Source organism: Ciconia boyciana, chromosome 4 (genome assembly GCF_034638445.1).
Source record: "Ciconia boyciana chromosome 4, ASM3463844v1, whole genome shotgun sequence".
Lineage (NCBI taxonomy): Eukaryota > Metazoa > Chordata > Aves > Ciconiiformes > Ciconiidae > Ciconia > Ciconia boyciana.
In genome coordinates, this window is record NC_132937.1 from 7,136,632 (window position 1) to 7,158,756 (window position 22,125).

A 22,125-nucleotide genomic window follows, 5' to 3' on the forward strand; every position below is an offset into this window, starting at 1 on the left:
GAAGTCTTAGGCTAATCCAATATTCACTGCTAACCTGTGTTTGATACCCTTTTGCTGTATCTGTTAAAATAATCTCATGCATAATCTGAGGAATCTTGTTGTTAAAGGAGAAGCCGCTGCCCGAGCATTCACACACCATTCAGGGAGTCACACACACACCACCTGAGACTTTAACTGCTAGGACCGGAGTCCCTTCACAGCGGACAACTCCATTGAGCCGATGGGTGCCCCTTTTCGACTCCTTGCTCACACACACACTCACTCTCGGGCGCTTCCTCTCCCCTCTGGCTCGACCCTAGGTTTCCCGAAGCAGAGTCTCTGATACGATGTACGCCAGACAAATTTCTTAATTGGTACAGCGGTGATAAGCTCAAGCTGGGTGCCTCTGGAGAGGGACCCAGAACAAAGAAATCCCTGGGTAATTATACCCTGTGCTGGTTGTGGCTGGGATAGAGTTAATTTTCTTCATAATAGCTAGTAAGGGGCTATGTTTTGGATTTGTGCTGAAAACAGTGTTGATAATACAGGGGTGTTTTCATTGTTGCTAAGTAGTGCTTATACTAAATCAAGGACTTTTCAGCTTCCCATGCTCTGCCAGGTGCAGAAGAAGCTGGGAGGGGACACAGCTGGGACAGCTGACCCCAACTGACCAAAGGGCTATTCCATACCATATGATGTCATGCTCAGCATATAAAGCTGGGGAAGAAGAAGGAAGGGGGGGACGTTTGGAGTGATGGCATTTGTCTTCCCAAGTAACCATTACGTGTGATGGACCCCTGCTTTCCTGGAGATGGCTGAACACCTGCCTGCCCATGGGAAGTAGTGAAGGAATTCCTTGCTTTGCTTTGCTTGCGTGCATGGCTTTTGCTTTACCTATTAAACTGTCTTTATCTCAACCCTCGAGTTTTCTTACTTTTACTCTTCTGATTCTCTCCCCCATCCCACCGGGGGGGAGTGAGCGAGCGGCTGTGTGGTGCTTAGTTGCCAGCTGGGGTTAAACCACGACAACCCTTACAATTTAAGTTCCCCTCCCCTCACAAGACAGTTCGGACCAATAGTAGTATTAGGGTCTGGGGTCTTCCCGTCCTTCATTGGGTCCTTTCATTGTCTCTAGATGGGCCGTTTCTTCTCTTATCTCTAGATGGGCCGTTTCTTCTCTTATCTCTAAGGTTGTAGCTTCTGCTGAGATTGTAGCTTCCTTATCTTTCTGGTTTGCGCCAGTTTCGGGGGCCTTCCTTCACGTAGCTAAGTAAAAGTTCAGTATATGGTCAGTAAATCTGGGTGAAAGTTCACAGCTTGCGGCCTAAGGCTTCAACAAGCCTTGATACTAATGCTATGTACTGGATTCCATTTGGGCTAGAAAGGGACTACTACAACATTGTCTTCAGGAATTTGTACACTAATTATAAATGAATTAGTGAACAAAGAAAGATTTTTGAAAGAAAAAAATATTTTCTACTACACTGAAGTGGATATGTCAATAGTAAATTTAATCCTAATAAAAGTTTAAATAATGCAATTCAGTCATTCTTCTACAGAACCTGTTTTTCACTTACCCATCGGAAATCTTTTCCATCAAATTTGCAGGCACTCGTAAACAGCCCAGTCCTGGCTGGCATATTAATTCCCATAGCAAAAGTCTCTGTTGCAAATAAGGACTAAATAAACAGACTAAAGTTAAGCAAGCAAAACCAAAGGTCTTAAGCAAATGTGTAAATAGTCAGAGATTGCTACACAAAACCTCTCCAGATTTTACTTCTTATATACAGTCAACATAGCAACATTGGTGCATTCAATACTTAAAAACTGGAACAAAAACATTCTTTCCCCCTTCCCTTATTTCCGCTAGGAAAAACATGAAAACTAGTTATACAGGACCATGTGAAAGACTCCAAAAGAAAACACAAGGGGGGGATGTGTGTGCAAATTATATTAATGAAAAATAATAATTTCCACATTCAAAGTTTACAAGAAGAAAACAGCAGATAGCTACCCAAAAAAACCCCACAACTTTCATCTAAGGTTAGATTTTTCTGAACTGATGTCCATTAGGGCAGCCAATAAACAGCCTGGTAAATGTCTACAATCATTTATAGGAGCAAAATATATCATACAACAGTTGAAGAAAATTTTAAAGTTAGACATTGTAAGTTTAAATACTTGAGAATAAAATCTGGAACACTTAAAACTAAAGCTATAATTATGCACTAACATAAGACATCTAAGGCAAAGCATTAAAGACTACAAATTTTTCCTTATAGAGAAAAAAAACAGCTTCAAGAGTTTTTTTCAGATAAAGATGGAGGCATTTATGCAAATATTTGCATTTCTCAAGGGAAGGCAGCTGCAACCAATTACATCAATTAACCTGTGCCACTGGAACACCTACAGGCTTCCAGAGGTTCTGTGTGCATTTGTAGAACCCAGTATTTAGATCCACAGAACAGAGCCCTCCCCTTCATACGTATGTAGTTCTTCTTAAAATTGCCTACTTACTAGTCCATACAATGTTCAAAAAAAGTTTTTGGTGAGTACTAAGCCTTATGCTCCTGCATAGAAGCACATTCAAAACACAAAGCATTTTTTCAGTGTGGCACATGTAATGAGTCTTTCCCCTTTTTCACTCAAGAAGCAGATCTCCACTATAATACTAAGTGTACATTTTGAGCTAAGACACACTTCTCGGTTTGTCAGAATTACCAACTGCGTATTCACGACAGAGAAAAACTTAAATATGGACATGAAATATATACCTTTATTAGGCCCTCAGAGAAAAGAATTTCTATGGTTTCTTTTAGGATAGGAAGCAGACCGCCGTGATAGATTCCTCCCTTCAGAAGAGGAAGTACATGCTCAACCTCGGAAGAAACATATTAAGACCAGTAAACAAATTTTAATATTCTTTACTAAAAAATAAGATCTATATGGAAAACCTCAACACTGCTCTTAGTGTTCATGTAATTCACTATTTCCTGATTTTAAATACAATAAATACCCCTTCAATATTATTTTCCAGTTCGAACTAGGAATGATATGAATGGTAAAGCCAGCAGCCAATCTTTTCAGTAGCAGAGTAGTCTTAAATTGGGTTAGGCCAACTGTGAAGCTATGCCCTAATTTACATATGCAGTCAGTATTTAAATTTGCCTATATTAAAAAATTGCCTAATTTAAAATCATTTTTGGAAATAGTGATCCTGGTATGCATGAGATATTTTGTTTCAACTTCAGTTGCAGTGATTTCATTTATTGATATGTGCTGTAAAACAGTGAAGCCAGCACCTATGAACACCATACAGGGAAATTCAGGCTGTAAATGACTGAATTAATCTCTTAAATTCTAAAAACATTATGCTTCAAACAAATATCTACATAAACTTAGCCTTGTTTCTGCTTGTTTTTTTTCTTTGAAAACAAAGATTCTCATTAACAATCTAACTTGTTAAATTATGCTAGAGCACATGGAGGACAGGAAGGTGATTCGAGACAGCCAGCATGGCTTCACCAAGGGCAAGTCCTGCCTGACCAACCTAGTGGTTTTCTACGAGGGAGTTACCACATCAGTGGACAAGGGAAAAGCAATGGATGTCATCTATATGGACTTCTGTAAAGCCTTTGACACAGTCCCCCACAACATCCTTCTCTCTAAATTGGAGAGATATGGATTTGATGGGTGGACTGTTCGGTGGATAAGGAATTGGTTGGATGGCCACATCCAGAGGGTAGTGGTCAACGGCTCAATGTCCAGGTGGAGATCAGTGATGAGTGGTGTCCCTCAGGGGTCCGTACTGGGACCAGTGCTGTTCAATATTTTCATCAATGACATTGACAGAGAGATCAAGTGCACCCTCAGCAAGTTTGCAGATGACACCAAGCTGAGTGGTGCAGTTGACATGCCAGAAGGACAGGATGTCATCCAGAGAGACCTGGACAAACTGGAGAAGTGGGCTTGTGTGAACCTCATGAGGTTCAACAAGGCCAAGTGCAGGGTCCTACACCTAGGTCGGGGCAATCCTCAGTATCAATACAGGCTGGGGGATGATGTGATTGAGAGCAGCCCTGCAGAGAAGGACTTGGGGGTACTGATGGACGAAAAGCTGGACATGAGCCGACAATGTGCGCTCGCAGCCCAGAAGGCCAACCGTATCCTGGGCTGCATCAAAAAAAGCGTGGCCAGCAGGTCGAGGGAGGTGATTCTGCCCCTCTACTCTGCTCTGGTGAGACCCCACCTGGAGTACTACGTCCAGCTCTGGAGCCCTCAGCACAAGAAGGACATGGAGCTGTTGGAGCGGGTCCAGAGGAGGGCTACGAAAATGATCCGAGGGCTGGAGCACCTCTCCTATGAAGAAAGGCTGAGAGAGTTGGGGTTGTTCAGCCTGGAGAAGGCTGCGGGGAGACCTTATAACAGCCTTCCAGTACTTAAAGGGGGCCTATAGGAAAGACGGGGACAGACTTTTTAGCAAGGCCTGTTGTGACAGGAGAAGGAGCAATGGTTTTAAACTAAGGGAGGGCAGATTTAGACTGGATTTAAGAAAGAAATTTTTTACAATGAGGGTGGGTGAGGTGAAGGGAATGAGACACGGACTCCGGTGCTGGTGGTAGGGGGAGACCCTTTATTTTCCTGACAACACTTCTTTTATACTTATCCCAACCGGTTCACGCGAAGCACGCGCAATGCATGCGCTTATTCTATCCATCTGATTGGCTCTGTAACTTTTATCACGCAGCATTTCATTGGCTTATAGTTATCTTGTTGTTCTTTCTTTTGCATTCTTTTGTTCCTTCTTCTGCTTTCCTTGTTCCCTTTTTTCCTCTTGGTCCCTCGCCCATGATCTTAGTTCAGAGACGTATTTATTAAGTCAAGGTCATCGGCGTGCTGATCTCCTACATTTCCCCCTTTTTTTGTTTCTATGAGCCAGACTGATTGCATGGATTTACTTATCATTTTTTGCAGGCATTGCAACAAACACGGCAAAATAATTAACAAAACAAAAATTAGAATCAATATGATGATAGCTATTTTGATTAATTCCTTCAGCCATCCTTCTATACCTAAGCTGGTCAACCATGATTCAAACCCAATTGAACTGGTCTTTAGCTTGTCTGTGAGGTCTTGTAGAGACTTAATTTGCTGACAGATAGTTTGGGAGTGGTCAGACATTCATACAACACATGCCTTCAAACTCTTCACACCCGTGGCCTTGGGCTAAAAGTAGAAAATCGATGGCGGCTCTATTCTGTAGAGTGGCATGTCTTATAGAATCCACATCTGTTAAAAGTGCGCTAAGCGCTGCAGACGTAGCATTATTTTGTTTTGCAAGCCAACAACCTAACTTATTTAAAGTGGTTAATGCTTGTGCTGCGGCAACACCAGGTGCTAAAAAGGAAGTCAACACGGTTTTGTCAGCCTGCCAAAAATAAAGTTTGTCATTGCACCCATCTTGATATTTGTGAATTTCACATTTCTGCCTTCTTAAGATACAGGATATATTGAATATCATGGATGTATTTGGTGTTAGCAAGGTAAGGCGTCCTAGGGTACGAGGCCCTCCAGATATATGAGAGGGGATACCTTGCCATGCTCTATCGCCACAAATAAAAAAAAAATTCCTGCAGGCAGCAGGAGTGGAGCATTGGTGGATTTGGAAATGTTCGGTGAAGTATAATTGCACCACATTGTCCCGTTCTGATAAACAGCTAAACGGTCTGCAGCCCGTGTGACATCCACCTGTAGCGGATTGATGCACGGACTCCGATCGAGGGGTAAATCGAAGACCCTTTATTGAACTATTACATGGCTTATATACTTTCTCATTGTTTGTACATGCGCTACTGAAATAACTCTTATTGGTTTATATGTCTTGTCCACGCGTCCTTCATGCGTTCCTTCAGCTAATACAATTGGCTATCTTTTTGCAACTTTGCAGCTCCTTTCTTCACAACAAAAAAATCACGCACTCGCCTATCTCTCTCCAATCCCATCCACTCCTACTCCTGACACACAGCCTCCTTCCCTCAGGCATAACCCAAACTCTCAGTACTTCAATCTTGTTAACCCTTTCACTTCTGCTATGCCTAATTCCTCTTCATCCACCCATCCCATTGGTCCATTGCTCCGGTTCCATTTTTTATCTGTAAAAAACTACTGACACTTGGAGCGGTACGGTTGACCAATCCTTCGTATTCTAGACTACGCAATGGGATGCCGACTAAACAGGTGGTAAAGGGGTTTCCAGCACTCGCCATGGATAGGCACATGCGCTCCTGCCCTGTCCTGTTGGCGAGCGTTACCCATATGTTGTTTCGGGGTTGGACGGAGACCCATGGCTCGCTGAGTCCGATGATGATGCTTCTAACCAAGGTCGAACTCCCCGTGCTGGTACCCATCGGGGCCCTTGACCTGTGGAGACACAAGCGTATCCTCGACCCCAGGTTATTAATTGATACGGTCCCTCCCAGCACCCTGTATTTAGATTTTTCATCATTACCATTGCTTTCTCCCGCAATATTGGTGTTAACCCTGATTCCATTGCCTTATAATGCTTAATGTTATAATGCTTATAATGCTCCCCTAAGCCTTACTGTTATAATGCTTATAATGCTTATAATGCTCCCCTAAGCCTCCTTTTCTCCAGGCTAAACAACCCCAGTTCCCCCAGCCACTCCTCATAAGACTTATGCTCTAGACCCTTCACCAGCTTCATTGCCCTTCTCTGGACACACTCCAGCACCTCAATATCTCTCTTGTAGTGAGGGGCCCAAAACTCAACACAGTATTCGAGGTGCGGCCTCACCAGTGCTGAGTACAGGGGCACAATCACTTCCCTAGTCCTGCTGGCCACACTATTTTTGATACAAGCCAGGATGCCATTGGCTTTCTTGGCCACTTGGGCACACTGCTGGCTCATATTCAGGCGGCTGTCAACAACACCCCCAGGTCCTTCTCTGCCTGGCAGCTTTCCAGCCACTCTTCCCCAAGCCTGTAGCATTGCATGGGGTTGTTGTGGCCCAAGTGCAGGTCCTGGCACTTAGCCTTGTTGAACCTCATACAATTGGCCCCAGCCCATCGATCCAGCCTGTCCAGGTCCCTCTGTAGAGCCTTCCTACCCTCAAGCAGATCAACACTCCCGCACAACTTGGTGTCATCTGCAAACTTACTGAGGGTGCACTCGATCCCCTCATCCAAATCATTGATAAAGATATTAAACAGGACTGGCCCCAATACTGAGCCCTGGGGAACACCACTTGTGACCGGCTGCCAACTGGAGTAAACTCCATTCACCACCACTCTTTGGGCCCGGCCATCCAGCCAGTTCTTTACCCAGCGAAGAGTACACCCGTCCAAGCCATGAGCAGCCAGTTTCTCCAGGAGAATGCCGTGGGAAACTGTGTCAAAGGCTTTACTGAAGTCTAGACAGACAACATCCACAGCCTTCCCCTCATCCATTAGGTGGGTTCACCTTGTCGTAGACAAGACAAGAAACTGGGGTGCAGGAATAGATGAAGAACACCTCCTCCTCCAACCAAGGTTCTGGCTACTCATTAAAAAGTTTACTGAATAACAAACTAATCTCCAATAAATCACTTACTGTTTAACTCTCTTAACATGATATTTGTTAAAGACATTTGTACCCTTCTAGTTAAAGGAGCTAAGTTAAGCCATGCTGTCTTGGGGGGGGGGGGGGGGCGGGGCGCGGGGTGTCAGGTCTTTTTTAGTTGTTGGGGTTTTTGTGTGTTTGGGTTTTTTTAAGTAAGTTTTTTATGTTTCATTAAGTGAGACATATCTTTTTATTATTATTATTTATGGCTTGCAATACTTTTAATATAACCAAATTTAAGTAGCAGCGTATTTTCCAAACCTACTGTCAACACGTTTGTTTGGGACAAGACACAAGCCAACTACCATATAAATATTTTTAGGCATCTTGAATATAATTCTGCTACTTCTTGTTGCAGTATTTGTGGCCTTATCTTACAAATCCACTTATCTCAGACAAACATCCTACAAAAGAAGTGTCCCTTGCACAAAGCAGCCAAGTAAATGTTTTAATTTTTGTACTAGATAACTAACAGACTTTGTTGCTATGTAGATGGAAAGAGCATACTTACTGCTAGGAAGAGCATGCAGTACATGGAGAACGAAGAATGGCCAGAGTAAAACAATAGTCTGGAAGAGAAGAGAGTAGATGTTTCATTGTTTTTCATTTGCAACACTCAGTCTACAGTGATATTAAGTTATCTTACACAAGTGAACTAGTAAAGTGCAAACATCCCCATGCTTTTTCTTCAAGGAAGCTACCTAGGCAAAACAGCAATTGCTCATGTCTGACAACAGCTTTGACAAACAGCACAGACTTCACTACTCAGCAGCTATCCTATTTCGGCATTAAGTTGATCTCAACATCAGGTAGTAACTGCTAGTCCTTTAACTGAAGCTTGAACAGCAAGTGAACACATCCTCAAAGCCAGAAATAAAGTGTCCTTTAAAGCAGCATATTTGTTTCATCATCTTGATAAATACCAGAACAAAACACTGTAAAATATTATCAATTTTAAAAATTACTTGTCTGAAAGTCACAATATGCATATGAGAATAAATGACACATTAATCACTCAAACTGATGAGTTGCATTTGGTCACCATCAAGAGGCAGTAGTTAAATACTCATATCTAGATGTTTATACCATGTATACATGTTTGTTAAATGTACCAATTCATACAGACCACTACCGTCTATCATTGAAGGGTAGGGGGAAAGGCAGGAAGGCAGTTCATTAGCCAGCCAACCTCAAAAGATGACACCACATCTGATATTTGTAGGAATAGCTTCATACTTGGATATCTGTGGTGGGTTGACCCTGACTGGACACCAGGTGCCCACCAAGCCACTCTATCACTCCCCTCTTCAGCTGGACAGAGGGAGAGAAAAATTATAATGAAAGGATCATGCATCGAGATAAGGACAGAGAGAGATCACTCACCAATTACCATCACGGGCAAAACAGACTGGACGTGGGGAAATTAATTTAATTTATTGCCAATCAAAAGTCAGAGTAGCATAATGAGAAATAAAACCAAATCTTAAAACACCTTCCTCCCACCACTCCCTTCTTCTCAGGCTCAACTTCACTCCCGATTTCTCTACCTCCTCCCCCCAAGCAGCGCAGGGGGATGGGGAAGGGAGGTTGCGGTCAGTTCATCACACATTGTCTCTGCCGATCCTTCCTCCTCACACTGTTTCCCTGCTCCAGCATGGGGTCCCTCCCATGGGAGACAGCCCTCCACGAACTTCTCCAACATGAGTCCTTCCCATGGGCTGCAGTTCTTCACAAACTGCTCCAGTGTGGGTCCTTTCCATGGGGTGCAGTTCTTTAGGAACAGACTGCTCCAGTGTGGGTCCCCCACAGGGTCACAAGTCCTGCCAGCAAACCTGCTCCAGCATGGGCTCCTCTCTCCACAGGGTCACAGGTCCTCCAGGAGCCTGCTCCAGCACAGGCTTTCCATGGGGTCACAGCCTCCTTCAGGGCACATCTACCTGCTCTGGCGTGGGGTCCTCCACAGGCTGCAGGTGGATATCTCCTCCACTGTGGACCTCCATGGGCTGCAGGGGGACAGCCTGCCTCACCATGGTCTTCACCACAGGCTGCAGGGGAATCTCTGCTCTGGTGCCTGGAGCACCTCCTCCCCTTCCTTCTTCACTGACCTTGGTGTCTGCATAGTTGCGTCTCTCACATATTCTCACTCCTCTCCTCCGGCTGCCGTTGCGCAACAGTTTTTCCCCCTTCTTAAATATGTTATCCCAGAGGCACTACCACTGCCCCCGATTGGCTCAGCCTTGGCCAGCAGCAGGTCTGTCTTGGAGCCGACTGGCACTGGCTCTATCGGACATGGGGGAAGCTTCTAGCAGCTTCTCACAGAAGCCACCCCTGCAGCCCCCCCCGCTACCAAAATCTTGCCACACAAACACAATACAATATCTCATTTAAAGAGTGGCACCGTTGCCTTCAACTTTTAAAGGCTTCTAGCAGGTCCAGACTGAAGGGACTTGACAATTGACGCTGACAGTCCCGTGGACTCCTAGAACAGGGTGCCTTTGGCAAGGTCCTCCCCTGCGCAGGTGGTTTCTGCAAGGAGTCAAGTAGCAGAGGCTTAAAACAAATCCCACCCACCTCTTTGTCAGAAGAAACAGCAAAATGGAAAGACATTTCTGATTCAGTCTTAAGTGGAGAGATGAAAAACTGTACTTAAACTATTTTTTTCTATTTTATGCACAGAGTCTTGTAACTGTGCTGTTTCACAGGCTTATCAGCCAGGTCACAGCCAGGCTTCTGGCTACATAACACAGCGCTCCTCGCTTAAGAGAGTTTGGCATACACAAAGCAAGCCAATTTAATAAAAGTTTCATAGCTCTCTGAAGGGAATGAGACACAGACTCCAGTGCTGGTGTTAAAATCGAAGACCCTTTATTGAACTATTACATGGCTTATATACTTTCTAATTGTTTGTACATGCGCTACTGAGAGAACTCTTATTGGTTTATATGTCTTGTTCACGCGTCCTTCATGCGTTCCTTCAGCTAATACAATTGGCTATCTTTTTGCAACTTTGCAGCTCCTTTCTTCACAACAAAAAATCACGCGCTCGCCTATCTCTCTCCAATCCCATCCACTCCTACTCCTGACACACAGCCTCCTTCCCTCAGGCATAACCCAAACTCTCAGTACTTCAATCTTGTTAACCCTTTCACTCCTGCTATGCCTAATTCCTCCTCAATTCCCCCTTTTTGTTTTTCAACAACATTTTTTTTATTTTTTACACCATTTTCTGCAGCATTCCTTGGACACGTGACAATAAACAGGGTAAAAGCAACAAGATACATAAAAATATACCGATAACCAATAACCCAGTTTTTAATAATGATTTAAGCCACCCACTTATCTCAATCCGCAAAGCAGGCGTTAACATTACTGGTGGTAGAATTACATTTATCTGCAGTTAGCACTCCACTTGCTTCTTTTTGTATTAACCCTACCTCGTCTATAGGCAATCCTACAAGACATGCATGGAATGGTTGTTCCGGTTGTTCCCTAGATACACAAAAAGCAGTTTGATTCAGCATTCGCGCTAAAGACACCCATTCTATCAAAAGCAAAGGATCATTATTGGTTGCTCTGTAACTTTTATCACGCAGCATTTCATTGGTTTATAGTTATCTTGTTCCTTCTTTTGCGTTCTTTTGTTCTCTTTTTTCCTCTTGGTCCCTCGCCCACAACCTTAGTTCAGAGACGTGTTTATTAAGTCAAGGTCATCGGCGTACTGATCTCCTATATTTCCCCCTTTTTTTGTTTCTATGAGCCAGACTGATTGCATCGATTTACTTATCATTTTTTGCAAGCATTGCAACAATTTCTTTTTTTTTTTTTTTTTTTTTTGGTGTTATCAAGGTAAGGCATCCTAGGGTACAAAGCCCTCCAGATATATGAGAAGGGATACCTTACCATGCTCTATCGCCACAAATCAAAAAAATTCCTGCCCTATCCTGTTGGCGGCGTTACCCATATGTTGTTCCGGGGTTGGATGGAGACCCATGGCTCGCTGAGCCCGATGATGATGCTAAGGAGGATTATGCTTCTAACCAAGGTCGAACTCCCGTGCTGGTACCCATTGGGGCCCTTGACCTGTGGAGACACAAGCGTATCCTCGACCCCAGGTTATTAATTGATACGGTCCCTCCCAGCACCCTGTATTTAGATTTTTCATCATTACCATTGCTTTCTCCCGCAATATTGGTGTTAACCCTGATTCCATTGCCTTATAATGCTTAACTATAGGTGGAATATCTTCATGTTGAAAAGGTAACGATAGATGGTTCATTACATACAGAGCTTTCCCCAACCTGTTTTGCGGCGATTCCTGAGCTTCCCCCTTTTTTTGTTTTTGTAAAAGAGTTTTCAAGGTGCGGTGTGTGCGCTCTATAATAGCTTGTCCTGTGGGGAATGGGGTATGCCTGTCTTATGGCTGATGCCCCATGTGTGGAAAAACCTGCGCGTCGCGTGACTAACGTATGCAGGGCCATTGTCTGTTTTTATCTCCCTCGGAATACCGAGCGCCGCAAAAGCAGCACGGAAGTGGCCTTGGACATGTCGACTGTTTTCGCCCATCATTGCGGTAGCCTATACCGCATGAGAGTAGGTATCGATGGACACGTGAACATATTTATGTCGACCAAACTCAGGTATGTGGGTCACATCAGTCTGCCAGAGTTGAAGAGAAAAAACCACTAGGGTTTGTCATAAAAGATGGTCCAGATGGTTGTTGTTGACAGTCTGGGCACGTTTGAACTATGAGTTTTGCATCCCCCACAGATATCACGAATTGCTTTGCTAAAACTTTGGCAGATTGGTGGAAAAATTGGTGTGACAACTGAGCTTGGGTAAGTGTGTGTGGTACAGGAGTGTGTAATGCCATATTTGTTAGGTAGTCAGCTCGTGCATTTCCTTCTGTCAAAAACCCTGGTAAGTTTGTGTGGCTTCTAATGTGAATCACAGAATAGGGATGTCTTCTCTGCTCTATTAAAAATAATAATTCCTTAAATTTCAAAAACAGAGCTTCTTTTGGTACGTTTTAACTGCGCTCTTTCAATGCGCTGGACTACTCCTACAGCATACTGCGAGTCTGATACAATATTTAAAGGAGTCAAAGGCCATTTTCTAAAGGCCATAGTAATGGCGTGCAACTCAACTAACTGAGGTGAACCCTCAATTCGTTCTATTTGATGTTGCCATTGACCTTTTTCTTTCCATGTAATTACCGCTTTTCCTGTCTTCCCTGACCCATCAGTAAATACTGTGGTGCCCGTAATGGGTTGCCACTGATATAGTGGCCTATTTTTGATTTTTACATTATTATAAAAGGTAAACATTTTATGAGGGGGGTGATGAGTATCCATTTGCCCATCAAACCCTGCTAAAGCTATTTGAAGTTCCAGGCTATTTTGCAAACACCAATTTAGGTAATTTTTTACAACTGGAAGGACAATAAGTCCAGGTTCTTCCCCAGTCATTTGGACAATTCGTTCTCTGCCTCTTTTGATTAGGGCAGCAAACAGCTCAATGCGAGTAACAAGAGTCTTTGTAGGTTGATACGGCAAAACACCCATTCTAACACTATAAGGGGGTCTCTTTCCTGGGTCTCCCATTGTCCAATAATTGCTAAAGGTTGTTGTTCTCAATTACAAAGGTATAACTGCACGGGTAGATTTTCAACTCGTCAGTGACATTGCTGCAGGGAGAGTCTTTCATTCACTGTTCTCAGTGCATCTTTCGCCGCTGTGGTCCATTGTCGTGGAGAATTAAGATCAGTGTCCCCTTTTAATAACTCGAACAATGGTGCTAATGTTGCATTGTCTATACCACATTGTGTTCTGATCCAATTTATATTGCCCAATAGTTTTTGTACGTCATTCAATGTTTTGATGTCTGTAGAAATGGCCACATTCTGAGGTTGAATGGTTTGTTGTAATATTTTCCACCCAAGATATTTCCAGGGTGCCTCCATTTGGATCTTTTCGGCGCAATCTGGAGGCCTCGGTTTTGCAACGCGCTCCTTAGAACAGGTAACGCCTCTTGCACTTGGTTGTTCGTAGGGCTAGCAAGCAAAATATCATCCATATAGTGATAAATATACATTCCTGGAAATCTGAGTCGCACAGGGTGTATGGCTTCGGCCACATATGCCTGACAGATTGTTGGAGAATTTTTCATACCTTGAGGTAGGACAGTCCAATGATACCTATCCATTGGTTCACCTCGATTTACTTTAGGCACTGAAAATGCAAAACGAGGTGCATCTGCAGGGTGCAAGGGGATTGTAAAAAAGCAGTCTTTCAAGTCTATAACTACTATGTCCCAATTTCGGGGTATCATGGTCGGTGAAGGTAATCCGGGCTGGAGTGACCCCATTTCTTCCATTACTTCGTTTATTTGTCTCAAATCATGCAACAGTCGCCATTTTCCGCTTTTCTTTTTGATAACAAATACCGGAGAATTCCAGGGACTGGTCGTAGGTGTGATGTGCCCCTGTTGGAGTTGCTCTGCGACCAACTCCTGAAGTGCAGCGACCTTTTCTCTGGGGAGCGGCCATTGATCTACCCAAACGGGCGTCTCCTTTTTCCAGGTTAGTTTCATTGACGGTCGCTCATCAATGGCCGCTACCGAAAATTTCCGGGACAATTCAGGGTAAAGCCGCCTTGTGCCATCACGTCCCTCCCCAATAGACTCATGGGTAAATTAGTTACGTACGGGCGTACGGTGAATGTGGATCCTTCTTGAGTTTTAATGCTAAGCAAGTTAATACTTTGAAAGGTATGTGAAGTGCCACCAATGCCAACTAATCCTTCTGTGGGGGTGGCCGGTGGCCAACTGCGCGGCCAATCTTTCAAGGCTAGCACGGTAACATCTGCCCCTGTGTCTATGAGAACCGGCAGCTGAATACAAGCAGGGCTTGTGTGGGGATTATACAGCGTCACGGTAAGCATAGGCCTAGCGGCGGCAATCTGCGTGGCCCAAAAAATTGCAGGAGGACCGGTTGATCCAAACCCTGCCTCACATCGTTCGCAGTTCTCAGCCTGTGGAACTATGGCCTTAAACAGGATGAGCTGGGCAATTCTAGTTTTTCTCGGTATAAACACTGGAGGAGAGGGGGTCCAGACCATGGCTTGAATCTGTCCTTTAAAATCCGCATCAATAACTCCTGGCAAAACGAACAGGCCCGTCAAGGTGGTGCTAGATCTGCCCAACAAAAGTGCGCTATACCCTTGCCCTAAGGGCCCCTTTACATTTAGTGGAATCTTTTGAACATGGGGTCCCCAAAGGGTAAAATCCGTTACCATGGCGACATCCAGTCCGGCACTCCCTCTGGTCTTGGCGGAGAGGGTGTCCACGGTGACGATGTCTGCGGCGTTGTTGTCGCTGCAGCCGGTGTCGAACTTCCGGCCATCATTGCCTTTGGTCGGAAGTCCAGCGTGGACCGCCCTTCCGGCCCGAGGGGCGGCGGAACTTGTGTCATCGCGCGTCCCCGCCCCGCGCTCCGCTTCCCTGCCGCGTCGGCAGAGGTTGTCCTTCCGCATTGTATCGTGAACGACACCGGTTGGCCCAGTGCCGTCCCTTTCCGCATCGTGGACATAAGGTAGGAGGATTAGAACCAGCGCCCCGGCCAACAGCTGACCCTCGCTGCGGGCAGTTAGCAGCTAGATGCCCTACGGCATGGCACCGATAACATCGCTTGTCTCCAACAGCACCCCGCCCGATATTGAGGGCAGCAGCAAACGCCCCGGCCAACGCAGCAGTGTGATGTTCAATAGATCCAACTCGATTGCACGCTTCGATCATCTGTACTAACGTAGAGTTAACAGGCAGTGCTTGCAATAACTTTTTGCAGTCTGTATTTGCATTTTCTACTGCTAGTTTCAGCATTAGGGCTTCCTTCGCCTCACGATTCTCAATTTGTTTATCTAGCGCATCCCTCAGTCTATCAATGAATTGCATATACGGCTCTTGGAGCCCCTGTCGTATACTAGTAAACGATTGTTCTGGCTTTCCAACTTCGGGCAACCGCAGCATAGTCTGGAAAGCTAATGCCGCGGACTGTCGGAGAACATTCGGATCCAATCTAGCTTGCAATCGAGGATCCAGCAAAGGGTCGGTGCCCATCAACTGGGGAATTCCCGCCCCGGCAAGGGGATCGCCATCTTGCCGCCCAAGATTACTCAGGGCTGCCACCTCGCAGGATTCTTTCAATTTTTGCTCCCAAAACAATCGCTGGGCTGGCATTAAAATCATTGCGGCCACTTGCCGTGAGTCATACGGGGTTAGCAAATGTCCTGTCATAACATTCTCTAACAATGACTGAGTGAATGGTGCGTTTAAGCCGTACACAGTGACAGTCTTTCTCAATTCCTTAATTAGTTCCCACTGGAAGGGGGTCCACTCATTCGGCCCATTGTCTTGTACGCACACCGGAAACACAAGCCCCGCAGCTTCCCCATCCTTCAGTGCCTCCCTACGGAGTCGCTCCCACCGATCTCGGGGGTTGAAAGCCTGTTCTGCTATTGGCGTGGGTTGTGCTTCTGATGCATGTATCGGACGCGCGGGGGGGGGGGCTTCAACGGGGGGAGGGCGGGAGGGGGTGGCTCCCCCAAGTCTATAAGAACGTCTTTTTCCTGGGGCTTGCTCGCAATCGGTTCACTATCCCCTGCTTGTGCCGCCTGAGCGACTGCATTCTGCACTTTCTTTTCTGCTTGCCACGATCGCAGGGTCTCGGTTACTAAACGCCAGGTGGTCATAACTTCAGTGGCGGTGGTGTCCCCCCTGGACGCTGCCTCCCAAATCTTCTCCCCTGCCTGTTCCCACGTTTTCACATCAAACACCGCAGATACTGTAAAGGGAGCCCCTTGCTTTTGCAAAAACTTCAGTAATAACTTTATCTTATAGGGGTCGTACTCCACCCCTCTTTTTAATAGGAGCTGCATTAACAACTTCAGTATGGCCTCTTCCTCGGCTGATATATTAGCTCCCATGGTCACTGCCCAGCCGCTCACCTGTTTCTTAAGGTGATGTCCCGGGATTAAAGCCGCAGTCCTGCCACCGGCTTGATTCGTTCAGCTGGGGTTCCCTCCGGACACCACTTGCAGCACTGCTACCTCCGAATGTCGGGGTAACCATTTGAAGGGAATGAGACACGGACTCCGGTCCTGGTGGTAAATCGAAGACCCTTTATTGAACTATTACATGGCTTATATACTTTCTAATTGTTTGTACATGTGCTACTGAAAGAACTCTTATTGGTTTATATGTCTTGTCCACGCGTCCTTCATGTGTTCCTTCAGCTAATACAATTGGCTATCTTTTTGCAACTTTGCAGCTCCTTTCTTCACAACAAAAAAATCACGCGCTCGCCTATCTCTCTCCAATCCCATCCACTCCTACTCCTGACACACAGCCTCCTTCCCTCAGGCATAACCCAAACCCTCAGTACTTCAATCTTGTTAACCCTTTCACTCCTGCTATGCCTAATTCCTCCTCAGCTCTCCAGGCTGCCCTCTACCATATCCAGCAGGTATCACAGCACATGCCTATTTCAGCGCCTAAAGACAGGTAGAGAGCCTGGGTCCAGAGAAATTCCTGGTCAAGGGAAACGTTTCTTCTCTTTGGACCGAGAGTAATGAAGGCAGCTCTGATGTGCAGTAAGATAACTGGCTTCAACATTCACCACTCAAATACCACTAAGGTGGCAATAAAGCAATCTTGTGCACAAGTGAAACTGCAAAACTTCTTAAATTAATTTGCATGCATAACATTAAGAAACTGCATCAGACACCGGAAAGAAAAAACCCACATAAGTTTCCTCTGTAGGTTTTAGAGTTCTTGGTTTATATTTGATTCCAAACATTGTCAATAGCTTTCAGTTTCAGAGATACTAAACAAGCAACCTGAAAAGAACAACAAGATTACTTTTGTGTGTGTATACACATGCCCCCCCCCCAATATTTTTCAATTTGGTTCTTAAATAGAAAACTGTATTGACAATGTGTTATCTTCAGATATTTAAAATTCAAAAACATTAAGATTGCACTTTTGCTAGACATCCCTTCTCCACTTTAGTACCCTAATTCTTTACCAGTTAAAGTCTCTGGGCAAAAGTCCACTATGAAAGCCAATACAATAAGAGTTTTGAAGAGCTCTGTCCTTCCTGACAAACACATCGTCTGAGCTATGAAAGCAAAGCATGCTGTTCTACAAAACAAAAGATACAGAATAAGGATTTCCTGGCTCCTAAGCCAATAATTTATCCACTGACTTTGTGGCTATTCCTGTTGTCCATAAGATGATGTTTCCTACAATTCCTAAAGGCAACCTATTGCCAATTGGAGGAATTCAGAAGGCTAATGAATGACAGAAGGAATAAATACAATTCTTTAAAATAGTATAGGAATTCCAAAATAAACTTAAAGGTGTTGTTGACTACTGGCATTCTTTGTTTTAGGCATACATTAGCTCAATGTAACATTAAGAATGCTTTGTTCCAAGTTGAAGATTACAAAGTTTAAATGCATTCTCATCAGGCATAGATAAATATGCTGTACATGATTCAAAATTTTGTGCTTAGCACATGAAGTATTGCCAGAAATACAACTGAGACAAAGTACAAAAAAATGCAGTAGCAATGCCAAACTCATCATCCCAGAATATTCAAAAGTTAAGGAACAGGTATCTCAACCAAGTATACAAGGTTACTCGGACTCGCCTTCCTTCATTGATTTTTGCTTTGTCTCCTTGACAAGAGAAGTTCTCAATGTAACCTAGACTGCAGTTGATTTGTGTCCAGTCAGGCTGGCAGACGGCAAGGAAGTGAGGACGCAGTCTACCTATGGAGTACTTGGCAATGTCTGTCAATGACTGGCTAGCAGCTGCTCCAAAAATGAAGGTCCCAATGGCTTTGTAAATAGTGGCTATGTAGTTATTTCTGACAAATGAGTTTGAGTGCAAATGATTATAAGAGACAGAGAGTCTCTCTCCTAGGATTATCTGAAAGAGAAAGAAGGACAATAGTTAAAGAAAGATAATTGCTTAAAAAGAAAGATTATTCTATTGTTGTTAATACTCAGATAAGTAGTTTCAGATATTAATATTTTTAAACATTTGGAAAATTTAAATTTGCAGCTTAGAGTCAGCAGTAACCATTCCGAAAATGTTAAACACCATTTTTATGTAGAAAAAACCAAAAACAACACACCACCTTTTACCTTACCCTGCTTCATGTGAACTTATTATTGATTTTCAGAATATTTATTAAAACAAAGCCTTCTCATAATAATGTTTATCCATATTACTTGACATGACCCTAATTAGAAATATTTTCTCCAGTATTACATTTTATTCTACATTGAGCCTTCTTCAGCTAAACTTCTGCCAAGCAAAGTTTTTCTATTTCATCATAAAGTTGTTGGGCTTTTTGTGAAGCCAGAGACTATTTTGAAGGATCTAGACTTCATTTCCAGATGTAAAAGGCCAGTTATTTAAACGAAGAAATTTCCTATTCCTCAGGAAAATTAAATCTTTAAGGGAGAAGAGAAAACTAATGAGAGCAGGGAAAGACAAACATTACTGAGGGCTTTCAAAGGATTTTTCACCTTGCATGTCCAAGGTGTATGCATCAAGTGTTGACAGGAAAGTAGATTTAATTTTGTTTTCCTGTAGCTTTTAACTTTTGCAGAAAGTGATTTTTTTTTTTTCCCCCTCTTAAAGTACAAAAATTCAGCCTCATTGTTGATATAGTTACTACTTCAGCCTAGACAGGTTGGATATGAACCAGCCAGTCTCATTTTATACAGAAAGGCTCACCTCATACAGGTGATCAAATAGGTGGGGAACTGTATGCATATATGCAAAATGATCTTTAAAAATCTGTAAAGATTAAATGATGGTTCTGTCTGTCACCTGAGAGAGTGACACATCTAGGATCCCAGAAAAGCAGAGCTTTGGTGTATGAAGCTGTTATTAGACATTCCAATGCCTGGGCAAACAAAGTAGCTGTCAGTGGCTTTGCACATTAAAGACAATCCGATCAGATGCATGACACTGAATATTTGCACTATGCACCATACTGAAACATGGACCTAAAGCCAAGAAACTTAAGCTTTCAGTAAAGTAAATGTTGGTATGCTCTTATACAAAATCTACCCATTCCAGAGAATAACCTCTTAATTAAGATAGTCGAGCAGAAATATCACAGAGGTAACAATATATTGACTGGTAAAGAATTAATCCCTTTTAAAGAACACTGCTGCAAAACCTGGAAGAAGGTCACTTCTCAGTTGAGGCAACAAAAAGAATTAGGTGATGTCAATGCAGCTACTTCACTGGACTCAAAAAGTATTTATTTTCAATAGTCCATCTGAGCATTGAGCAAGAGACACCAACATTTGCTTTTACCATCTGACTTTCAAGTGATCTTGCCAGAAAAGCCTGATTTCACCACTGGAAGACGGTCCCTGATGTTACAAAGGTAACTTTGTTAGATAAATGTTCATACAGGCTCATATGGAGATTATATAAATTCAAAGGAAATAAATCCATTAAAAATTACTATATTCACTGAAGCCTTTTCTGACTCAGGAAGCCCCTGAGCTACAAATGGCTGATAGGAAAGTACTGAGGGCAAAACATCAATCTTTATTTGCTCTATTCTTCTGTTCTTCCTCACTCATCTGTTTTAACCACTGCTAGAAATGAGATAACAAGCTAGATGGACCTCAGCTGTGACCAAGTACTACTGCTCTTAGATAATATTGATTACCAATGATAGTACAGAGTGAAAAAAATAGTCCTATCTTAAAAGGCAGGATCTTTTAGCATAAACCACTTGCCAGTTAATTGAACAGTCAAAAAAAAAAAACCCACACCAAACAAACAAACAAAAAACCCCAAACACACACAACAAAGTTTTGTCTGCTCCAGAAGTATTTTTATAAGTTTTTGAAGCAGTTTTTCCAAGAAAAGGAAAACTAGGTAAATCACAGTTTTGCTTCCCAACCCCACATATCTACAGTTAAGGAAAAAAACTCCATCCCTATCCTGGTTTCAGCTGAGATAGAGCTAATTTTCTTTATAGTAGTGTCCTATGTAGTAGCTAGTATGGGGCTATGTTTTGGATTTGCGCTGAAAACAGTGTTGATAATACAGGGATGTTTTAGTTGTTGCTAAGTAGTGCTTATACTAAATCAAGGACTTTTCAGCTTCCCCTGCTCTGCCAGGTGCACAAGAAGCTGGGAGGGGACACAGCTGGGACAGCTGACCCCAACTGACCAAAGGGCTATTCCATACTGTATGATGTCATGCTCAGTATATAAAGCTGGGGAAGAAGAAGGAAGGGGGGGATGTTTGGAGTGATGGCATTTGTCTTCCCAAGTAACCATTACGTGTGATGGACCCCTGCTTTCCTGGAGATGGCTGAACACCTGCCTGCCCATGGGAAGTAGTGAATGAATTCTTTGCTTTGCTTGCGTGGCTTTTGCTTTCCCTATTAAACTGTCTTTATCTCAACCCACGAGTTTTCTCACTTTTGCTCTTCTGATTCTCTCCCCCATCCCATTGTGGGGGGAGTGGGGGAGTGAGCAAGTGGCTGTGTGGTGCTTAGTTGCCAGCTGGGCTTAAACCACAACAATCCAAGAGCAAACATAAGCTACAAGTTGACCCTTATGTTAGAAGCTAGATAAAAATCCATTCAGTCCCTACACAAGAGTTAGATTGCCATAATATCCCCCCTGATTTTTAACCCGTTAGCCCAGAGAAACAGCTGGCCAATAGTGAGCTTTACATTTAGCTGCTCCTTTTCCAACTTTGATTCCCAAAATATACTTGGATAAATATTTATATACCTAAAAGTCTTATTTGGTATAAGAGTTTTAACTCTGCTCAAATTGTAGCTCTGATGAGCTTGGATGTCACCCAACACAAAGCCATGACTGGAGTCTGAAGCTTTTTAACATGTCTGGACAGGGGTCTTGAAGCCTCTGTTGAAGGGCCATTGTTGGAACCAAAGCACAGTCCCAGGAGACTTAGGACACAAGATGGTTAACTGATGAGGTCTAGCTCTCCCCTCTGCTCATGCCCGAGGACATGCTTCCACCACTTTTTGCCCCAGCACTGATATTTTATTCTTCCACCGGCCATTTCACTCAATAACCTAGCACAAAGAAACCAGCTATTTTCTGCCAGATTAAGGAATTTCTCTAACTTATCCTGGTTCAGACAAGCCACTAGAGGTGACAAAAGACAGGGCAATAGTGGGACCTCACCTTTTGTCCACAGCAAGCTGTTAGGTTAGCTCAGCTGATGGCATGTAATTAAGTCTTAAGGATACAGAGTCACTATATGCTTGAACCAGTTCAACTGAGCTAGGAGCTGTTGTCAGAGAGATCCCAAACTGGCAGTTGCAGAGGCAATCTCTCCAGCTCACTGATCTGGTCTAAAGATGAGGGAAGGAGAATAGTATCCCTTTTTCAACCAGATTAGGTGCAGTGTGAAAGTGAGCCTTAACATTAACTCAAACATAACTGGGCCCAGTG

At 43.7% G+C, this 22,125-nt stretch overlaps 1 protein-coding gene across 1 annotated transcript in view; it reads right to left on the reverse strand.

The window, feature by feature from the left end:
• Positions 1–2,711: 2,711 nt before the first annotated feature.
• Positions 2,712–22,125, reverse strand: part of LOC140650769 (phospholipid phosphatase 1-like) — a 75,236-nt gene continuing 55,822 nt past the window's right edge. The window contains exons 3-5 of the mRNA XM_072859505.1: positions 18,303–18,583; positions 8,109–8,166; positions 2,712–2,858 (exon numbers count right to left, since the gene is read on the reverse strand). Of these exons, the coding sequence (XP_072715606.1) occupies positions 2,712–2,858; positions 8,109–8,166; positions 18,303–18,583 (486 nt within the window). The remainder of the gene's footprint in view (positions 2,859–8,108; positions 8,167–18,302; positions 18,584–22,125) is intronic.